Source organism: Panthera uncia, chromosome C2 (genome assembly GCF_023721935.1).
Source record: "Panthera uncia isolate 11264 chromosome C2, Puncia_PCG_1.0, whole genome shotgun sequence".
NCBI lineage: Eukaryota > Metazoa > Chordata > Mammalia > Carnivora > Felidae > Panthera > Panthera uncia.
Genome location: NC_064810.1, coordinates 69,245,093 through 69,254,742, shown reverse-complemented (window position 1 = coordinate 69,254,742; position 9,650 = coordinate 69,245,093). Strand labels below are relative to the sequence as shown.

The 9,650-nt window shown below is 48.3% G+C and overlaps 1 protein-coding gene across 1 annotated transcript in view; it reads left to right on the top strand.

Annotated features, from left to right (window-relative positions):
- Positions 1-4,155: 4,155 nt before the first annotated feature.
- Positions 4,156-9,650, top strand: part of SLC12A8 (solute carrier family 12 member 8) — a 115,176-nt gene continuing 109,681 nt past the window's right edge. Inside the window, exons 1-2 of the mRNA XM_049629463.1 lie at positions 4,156-4,452; positions 8,807-8,998. Of these exons, the coding sequence (XP_049485420.1) occupies positions 4,195-4,452; positions 8,807-8,998 (450 nt within the window). The 5' untranslated portion in view covers positions 4,156-4,194. The remainder of the gene's footprint in view (positions 4,453-8,806; positions 8,999-9,650) is intronic.

The following is a 9,650-nucleotide window of genomic DNA, read 5'->3' as shown; positions in this document are numbered from 1 at the left end:
ATCTTAGACAAATTGGACATGAAAGACAAGACTTGGTCCATGACATGGCAGCAGGACCTCCCTGCAAATGGTTCCAGATAAAGTGAGAAATTTCTCCAAGTCATTCATCTCCCCGCTCTGGTAGACAGCCTTGTGTCCGGTGTGAGCACGGCGCTTAGCCCAGGGCCACCGCAGAAGCCCCCGCTGTTGTTGTTCCCCACTGTACCACCCAACTTGCTCTGGCATAGTAGCTCAGAAGGTGAATAATAAAACTACTTTTCTGGATTTTTTAAATTTTTAAAATTTATTTTATTTTATATTTTTAAATGTTTATTTTTGAGAAAGAGAGACAGAGTGTGAGTGGGGCAGGGGCAGAGAGAGAGGGAGACACAGAATCTGAAGCAGGCTCCAGGTTCTGAGCTGTCAGCACGAAGCCCGATGCAGGGCTCAAACCCACAAACCGCGAGAATGTGACCTGAGCCGAAGTTGGATGCTTTAGCCACCCAGGTGCCCCTGGATGTTTTTGAAAAAGGTAGCTCAGAACTGGTCCAACTGTCACCTACCATCACCCCAGCTGTTCTCCCTCCTCCTGCCCCCAGTGATAGTAATGACTGGGTAGAGGCGCAGAGGGAGAATCTGTGAGCCATAGCCTTCATGGCAGGGCATATCTGAAATATGAGGGGATTCCTTACCCTCCCATAAAGGAGGGAGTTGGGTGTGAGGTTCCAGGGTGTGGGGGAGAAGCTGATATTCCCTTCTCCTGTTGGATGTCTGCTTGGGTGCAGATCCATGGCTCTGCCCTTGGCCTGAGCAGGAGTGAAGGGGAATTGGAAGAAGCTGGCAGGGCAGAGAGAGAGTAGGGTTGTGGAGTAGCCAGTCATGATATTGTGATTTATAATGAGAAATAAATATTTGGTTTTTATCCCCAACCCTGGCACAGAGCTCTTAAAACCCTTGGAATTTTCTAAGTGATAAGAGTGATAAGGGTATCTGGATATTCATAACCATCCCTTTTCAACCACAACTGGGTTTATGTTAATAAGGTGACTTTTGGAAAGCACCTAAGGATGGGGCTGGTTGCCCGGGGCACCAACCATGATTAGAGGGTTGGAACTTTCAGGGAGAGAGGTGGGGGCTGGAGAGTGTGAGTCAAATCCCAATGGCTGGTGATTGAATCAACTATGCCTATGTATGAAGCATCCATAAAACCCCCAAAGAATGAGGTTTGAAGAGCTTCCAGGCTGGTAGACACATAGACATTTGGGGAGCGTCGTGTGCCTGGAGAGAGCATGGAAGCTACACACTTCTCCCCCATGGGCATCTCCCATGGGCTGTTCCAGGGTTATATGCTTTTATAACAGCAGTAATCTAGTAAGTGAAGTGTTTCTCTGAATTCCTTGAGATGTTCTAGCAAACTAATGGAACTCAAGGCGAGTGTCATGAGAACCTCTGATTTAGAGCCAGTCTTTCAGAAGCACAGGTGACAATTTACACTTATGACCACCATCTGAATTGGGGGGTTGACCAGTCTTATGACTATTTCCAGATAAAAAATATCATAATTAAATTGGATTATAGGACACCCAGCTGGTGCTGGAGAAATGCTTGGTATGGGGGGGAAAACCCACACATCAGAATTGGTGTCAGAGTCATACCAGCCGTGGGCCATCTGACTGGTCACTCTGCAAGGTCACTGGTTTGAGTCGTCTAGCTGGCAGACTCCTAAAAAGTCAGCTGTGGGGCAGTGGCAGAGTCTGGGGGCATCCTGGAAGTGGTGCAGCTGCAGGACATGGTGGAGAAGGGAGAGGTGTGAGGAATGGGCATCCAGTGGTGCTTCTATGCTGATGCCTAGAGACAGCGTGTCAGTGCAGGGGGTGGGGGGCTGGGAAATGCCGTTGTGGTCTCTAAAATACTTACTTAGCATTTTATTCTAGGGTTCTCTGTCTCATCCTCTTTCCCTTTTTCCTGTGCTTCTGTATCTTCTTCTTCTCTCTCTCCCTGAGCTTATGCTGGTCTCTCTCTCTCAAGAACATCAGGGTTGCAGCTTTGGAGTTAAACGCAGGCTCTTCCTACTGGCCTCTGATGAGCAAATGCAGGTGCTGGGAAGACTTAGTTATATTCTTTTGTCACTTGGTAAAAAAAAAAAAAGAAGAAGAAGAAAATAAGCACATTCCCCTCAGCATCCTGAGGTAAGCTGTCATGACCTGGTCCCCAAGCTCATTTTAAACCATTTATACTTTTATTCTCAGGGTACGGAGTCTCCTTAAGTTTCTGCCTCCTTTGGGAAGCCTCTTTAAGGCTGATTTAGCCCCACGAGATCCAGGGAGTGAAAGCTTCTCACAAGCCATTAGGTAAACACATAAAGCAGCCTTCAGAGTGGACATGCGAAGGCTGGGATGGAAGAGGAATAAAATTTCTAAATTCATGATGGGAGATCCATGGGTAAGACAGACGTCTTCATAATTTAGCAAAGTTCAGGATGTTACAAATGGGAACCTACAGAATTGGCTGTTAGGAAAGCAAAGGGCAAATAACCGGAGGTGCAGGGCCAAGTACAGATTTTATAGTCTGGCGTGGACTTGGGGCCATCCTGTCTCTCCTCCCAGCCTCCTTCCTCTGCTCTAACAGGGGCCCTCTCCCTGCCTGCCTCCCAGGGGCATTGTGAGGATCAAAGGAGAAGATTGATTTGGAAGGTGAAAGCCACTCTCTGAATTATTGCTCTTCGTTGCTGAGAGCTGCTATTGTTACTGCTGTTTCTAATAAATAACAGACCTATAACAGGCCTTGGTAGGAAAATGTAGGCTTGTGAAAGACAGATGAACAGAAATCTGAGTGGAGTCAGGGACTGGTGGGTTATGCCATCCCATGGGGTGCTTAAGGCTTAACTGACTGCCCTGATGGTTTTTTTAGGACCTTCCTAGGTCTGTGGGTACATGTTACAAGAGGAGAAGAGGAGCTGGGCTCCTCTCCTTTTGTTTTGACCAAGGCCGGTTGGCCTCAGCTTTGGGTCCTCGATCATGGGCACATCCTTTGCTCTCAGCCATTCAGAAGCTCTGACCTTAGATTTTATTTCCTGTAGTCTTAACTTTTCTGCCTTCTCACTGTGCTTATAGGTCACATACATGCTCCAGGTAGACTGCTTGTCCACACCGGTCCATAGTTGGGGCTTCCTAGTCCCTGTAAGGTGAGAATCCCTGATCACTGCTATGGTAGTTTGAGGTACTGGAAGACTAGTGACGTGTGAAGTTAGACTACTATCCTGTGCAAGAGCAGCTCACAACATGAGCTGCTACTAGTTTTCTGCAAGTCATTTTAGTATTTCCACAAGGTTTAGTCTTTTTAGTAAAGAGTTTCCATTTGAGTGTTTTGTTAAAGTGCCTTTGTTATTTTTGAATTAGAAAAATAAGGTAGGCATCTGTTTAACTGCTTATAAATAAGCCTCTGGTTCTAAACAGCTGCCAAAGGATGCCTTAGAATCCTGGGGTGTGGGATGGAATGGAGCTTAGAGATCACCGTAACAGCGGTGTTCAGGCAAGAGAACAGAGACCGCTCCAGGCATTAAAAAAAAACTTTTAAAATGTTTAATTATTTGAGAGAGAGGGAGAGAGCAAGCATGAGCAGGGGAGGGGCAGAGAGAGGGAGACACAGAATCCGAAGCAGGCTCCAGGCTCTGAGCCGTCAGCACATTGCCTGATATGGGGTTCAAATCCACAAACTGGGAGATCATGACCTGAGCCAAAGTTGGACACTTAAATGACTGTGCCACCCAGGTGCCCCAGGCATTTTAAACAGAAGTAATTTAATATGCAGAATTCATTACAGCAGTATTAAGGACGGAGGCTCAAAAAGCATAAAGGAAGTCTACACGAAGATTAGTAACTGCTGGAAGCTGCTATCCCAGTGGGACGGAGATACTGGGAAGGAAAGTGGCCTTATCCAGAAAGCTGGAACTTAGAATCCCACACTCACCTAGAAGTGACACACAACACTTCTACCTATTTTCCAGAGGCCAGAACTCAGTCACATGGCCACGCCTACCTGCAGCCGTGCTGGGAGTGGTCTACTGAGTGGCCAGAAGGGAACCGGCCTGCTGGACAACCAGTCTGTGCCTGTGTGGGTACAGGGATCACTGTCGGGAGAGAACAGCGACGCTTTTGCAGAAACAATCTTCAAGACTGTGCGCACATTCACACCTGCCCTGGCATACTAGGGTGGATGTATGTCAGAGCGGAGTTCTCCTACCCACCTCCTGTTCTACTTCCCTTCCCTTCCCCTTGCTGGCCCTCTGAAGCGCTGCATGCTGAATTCTGTGTGCTCTGTTTTCAGGGGACGCTGGCCCAGCCCCAGCCCTGGTGGAAGAGCCAGCTGTTTGTGTGGGAGCCAGTGCTGTTTGGGACCTGGGACGGTGTGTTCACATCCTGTATGATCAACATTTTTGGGGTTGTCCTTTTCCTGAGGACTGGCTGGTTAGTGGTGAGTGATGAGCTGGTGGCCCTGGAGTTTCTTGTGAGCTTGTGACACGGAAAGGTCTGCACTCTTGGGCATTCCACAGGGCAGGCAACAGATTCCTGAAGCACGGATGCTCCAGAAACATGAAACAAGAAGCAAGTACATATAGCTAGCGTTGCTATTTAAATGAGAATCCTGAGAACCTAGGCCTCAGACAAAGCCTCCAATGGAAGCCTCGCCATGGATTTAAGTTATATGAGCACAGAAATATGAGCAATGTGAGTCAGGGCACATCCTGGATGGGACTAGAGGTGGATCAGAGAGAGCAGACTGGTGGCAGTTTTGCCTCCGGTTTGTGACCCTCTCCTGCTTTCCTGGTATTTTTCAACTTGTCTGGTGCCCTCCTGGTGGCACTGGTTGCCTTGTCCCACCACACACAGATCCTGTGTGAGAGGCTGCACATGGCAGTGCTTGGTCACAGGTGCATGAGATCATGGGGGTACATTTGCTTCCTCCATGGAGAAACCAAAGGCCTCTTCTTTGTGTCTTTTCTGAAGGCATCCTGGGAGCTTCCAAGCAGATGTGTGTCCTGAGCAGGGGTTCTGAACCCCTTACATGGCACCTTCTTCCTAGGACACCAGTAAACTAAACAGGCTGCTCGAAACAAAAGGCTAGCCAGTCAGGGGTCATTGATGAGCACCTAATGTGTTCCAGGCACTACAATGTACCAATGGGATTATGAAACAGAAGGCTCTGTTCTTCCCTCTGGTGAGCTAACAGTCCTGGGTAGATTTCACATCAGGAATCCAAGTGGTTTCTCAAAGCAGCATTAAATACCTCAGGAGTGGAATAGGCTATGAACATATGGTGGCTAAGTGTCCAGGAAAGCTTCCTGGAAGAGGTGTGGTTCAGCCAGGCTTTCAGAGGTGAGCTGGGTTGCACAGATGAAAGAGAGAGGGGGTCATTCAAGGTGTGGAATGTACTAGTCAGGGTTCTTCAAGGGAACACAGGCAGAACCAATAGGAGCTATATATCTATAAAAGATATATAGAATGTCCTATATATATGACTGGGGGGTCTGGTGAGTCCAAGTGAGACTCAGGTAAGAATTGATGTTGCAGGCTTGAATCCAAAGACTGGGAGCACAGGCGGAATTTCTGTGTTGCAGTCTGGCTACAGAATTCTTTCTTCTTTGGGAAACCTCAGTCTTTGCTGTTAAAGCCTTCCAACAGATTGGATGAGGCCCTTTGGCATTATAGACGGTAATCTCTTTTTAACAAAAAATTTTCTTTTTTAACATTTATTTATTTTCAAGAGACAGAGAGAGACAGAGTGCGAGTGGTGGAGGGGCAGAGAGAGAGAGAGAGGGAGACACAGAATCCGAAGCAGGCTCCAGGCTCTGAGTTAGCACAGAGCCCGACGTGGGGCTTGAACCCACTAACCTGAGCTGAAGTTGGACATTTAACTGACTGACCACCCAGGTGCCCCTAGACAGTAATCTCTTTTACTTAAAGTCTACTGACTGTAAATGTTAAGCACAGCTAAAACAAAAACAAACAAACAAAAAAAGTACATTTACAGCAACATCTAGATTACTGTTTGACTAAATAAATGGTCACCATATTCTATCCAAGTTAACACAGAAAATTAACCATCGCATGGGCAAATTCTGGGGAAGGAAAGCTGAGCTGTGACAAGGTGTATGGGGTTCTTAGCCCCTCAGGGGGCCTAGGTGAGGCCAGACCTTCCTGAGCTCTTTTACCTAGGTCATTAGCTCAGGGTTCAGCCTTAATCATGGCCTGGGTTACGCCTGGGTGGCTCAGTCGGTTAAGCGTCCGACTTCAGCTTGGGTCATGATCTCACGTTTAGTGGGTTCGAGCCCTGCTTCGGGCTTTGCAGTCTGTAGCCTACTTCAGATTCTGGGTCTCCCTCTCTCTCTGCCCCTCCCCCACTCACACTCTGTCTCTGTCTCTTGAAAATAAATAAATGTTAAAAAAAATTTTTTTAAAAATCAGATCCACCCAGGGGTGGGTGACTTTTTTTTTTTTTAATTAACATGTGAAAGCTTAGAGTAGGGTCAGCCAAACTCCCTAGTGTAGCTATAAGAATTTATGCCTCCTACACCCTTCCCAGACTTATAGGGACTTCTGCTTACAAAAACACAAAGCCTTCATCTCAGACTCCTTGTTGTGCAGGCAGATTTAGGCTTCTGGTATCCACCTCTGTTTTTAACCTCTTCCTAAGGGCCACCTCACTGCCCAGCACCTCTCCAGCCTGTGTCCAAGGGAGGCCCATCAGTCTGACTGCTGTGTGGCAGAGGAAGATGTAGCCAGTGACAGCTGGGTCCCTGGGCTCTGCTTCACACAAGGTAGTTATGGAATTGTAGAAAGGAGAAAAAGGTAAGCTTTCTCTATTTTTTTAAGTAGGCTCTATGCTCATCATGGGGCTCAAACTTACAACCCCAAGATCAAGATTCACATGTTCTGCTGACTGAGCCAGCCAGCTAGGTGCACCCCAGCTCTCTTTATTTTGATTCTTTTTTTTTTTAAGTTTATTTATTTATTTTGGGAAAGAGAGAGCAGCAGAGGGGCAGAGAGAGAGGGAGAGAGAATCCCAAGCAAGCTCCACACCGTCAGAGCAGAGCCCAATGCAGTGCTCAAACCCATGAACTATGAGATCATGACCTGAGCTGAGATCAAGAGTTGGATGCTTAACGGACTGAGCCACCCAGGCGCCCCTCTATTTTGTTTCTTAAGTCTGTAAGGGCTTCTTCTGAACCCTCCTACTGGGTTATTTTTTGGAGAAATGACTATCCAGAGGTGTCAGTTCCCTCTGCAAAGTGAAGGTACAAGTTGTATTCATTTTCTCTTGCTGTGTAACAAATTAGTCCAGTACCTAGCAGCATGAGGCAAATACGTGTATTATCTTATGTATTATCTTACAGTTTCTGCGGTCCAGGTATCCAAGTGCAGCCTAGCTGGGTTCTTCTGGCTCAGAGTCTCTCCCAGGGTCACAGGCAGGCTCTCAGTCAGGACTGCATTCCCACCTGAAGGCTCTACCAGAGGAGGAGCTGTTTCCAAGATCACTTGCGCAGTTGTTGGCTGGCCTTGTTATGTGGGCCTCTTCCTAGGGCTGCCTCCTTACATGCAGCTCACTTCCCCGGAGACCAGCAGTCTAAGGGAGAGAGAGAGAGAGAGAGAGAGAGAGCACCCAAGATGAAAGCCACGGTCTTTTTCTATCCTCATCTCAGAAGTGATCTCCTGCAGAGTTCTGTTCATTAGAAGTGAGTCACCAGGTCCAACCCCAACTCAAGGGGAGGAGATTACACAGGGCATGTGTGCCAGGGACTGGGGGTCATGGGGGGGGGCTGCCTTTGAAGCTGCCTGCCACACAAATGCATCCTTTTGCCCTGAAATGATCTCTTGTTTTTCAGCTTTGACATTAGTTTTACCTGAAACATCATATTTGATCATGGGAAAAAAAGGCAAATGTGAAATGGCAAAGAAAAGATAGAGCTTCTAGGAGGTGGCATAAAGCTGGAGTGAGTAGAGGTCATGCTCAGATTCTCAAATAGACCATGTGAACTCTAAAGAATAATTTGATAGCACACTTATAATTTTGAAGATGTTAAAGTGGTAGTTTTGGCCTGAAAACCTAAAGATTGGTGCAAGATATTTTATTATCACATGCAAACAATTTGAAAACACAAAGGAAGAAAAGAGTAATTCTATAATTTCATTAAAAATATAAAATCAGCAAAATAAGAAACTGTCTGAATAAAGCATAACTGGATAAAGCATCATCCTGCTCTCTTGGCACTCACAGCCCGGAGGTAAAGATGGGCTTGGAAGCAGTACTTGACAAGTACTGTGGAAAGTACTAAGCCCGGGCACTGTACAAACCAGAGGAGGGTTCCAGGGACAGTTTTCCGGAGGAGGTAGCCCCTAACCTAAAAGGATGGGACGGAGTGAGGCTGTCTAGGAGATGGAGTGAGCAGGAAAGGCATGCCCAGGAGGGTGGTGGGGAAGAGCATGTGACTTCCTGCTAGGGCACAGGGATGAGACAGACTGGAGGGCGGGGAGGGGATGGATGGGGAGGGGCCTCATGAGGGTATCCAGTTGCTTTGACTATACCCTATTGGCAGTGGGAAGTCAGTGAAGAGTTTGAAGCAAAGATGTTTCCCTTCATCTGGAATTTCTTCCAGGCCTTATGCTTGTGGGCTGCCTCTGTCCTTTTTCAGGTACCCAGCTCTTCCTCCCCGACCCCTGTTGCAGCTCTGGAGGTGTCGGGGGAGGTGGCTAGTGCTCCTGGGAGGGGCCTGACTGGCAGGGCCTCCCTGTCCTAACCCCTGACCTTGCTTCTTGCTGTTCTGCTGCAGGGAAATACAGGAGTGCTCATGGGCATGTTTCTGGTGTCCTTCGTCATCCTGGTGGCCCTCATCACCGTGCTGTCTGGCATCGGTGTTGGGGAGCACTGTGGTGTTGGCAGCGGTGGTGTCTACTCGATGATCTCCTCGGTCCTTGGTGGGCAGACCGGTGGCACGATTGGGCTACTGTACGTGTTTGGACAGGTGAGCCTGGGGGCTGGGGGAGGAGAGTTGTGCCCTGAGGCCATCAGCATATGGGATCTGTTCCCTCGCTTGGCTGTTTGCCACCATCTTCTCATCCACGTTCTCATTTGATCTAAAGAGAGGCAAGTTGGGGTAATTGGCCCCATTTTATAGATGGGCAGACTGGGGCTCTGAGAGGGAGCTCAGAGGCATAGCTTAGCCCACTGTCCAGGACCCTGACCCAGAGTCCAGGGCTCCTTCCTCTCTACCTCTGGTGCCTTGTGGCATCCTGATCTGCCCAGGAATGCAGGGCTTGGCTGGAACTATCCTTGATGCCCATTGTAGGGAGGGGAGTGCATGACAGTGGCCCAAGCCCAGGTGGCAGCTGGGTGGCCCTGTCCCTGGGGCACTTTAGTGCTGAAGAAGGGACATTTTACCTGTGCCAAAAGACTTTCCTGGACGCGGGCACTTCTCAAATGACCTGGAGCTTCAGGCTCATTGACAGCTTGATGGCCTTGCCAAGGAGGCCAGAGCCGTGTGTGGACGCCCTGTCTGAGAAGGAGGGGGCGGTGCAGCAGGGTGGACACAGGCTCTCAGAAAACCAGTGAGCAGGGAGAAGCACTGGGACTTACTTAGCTAAAACACAGGGATGGTGACCTAATGAGGACGAAAC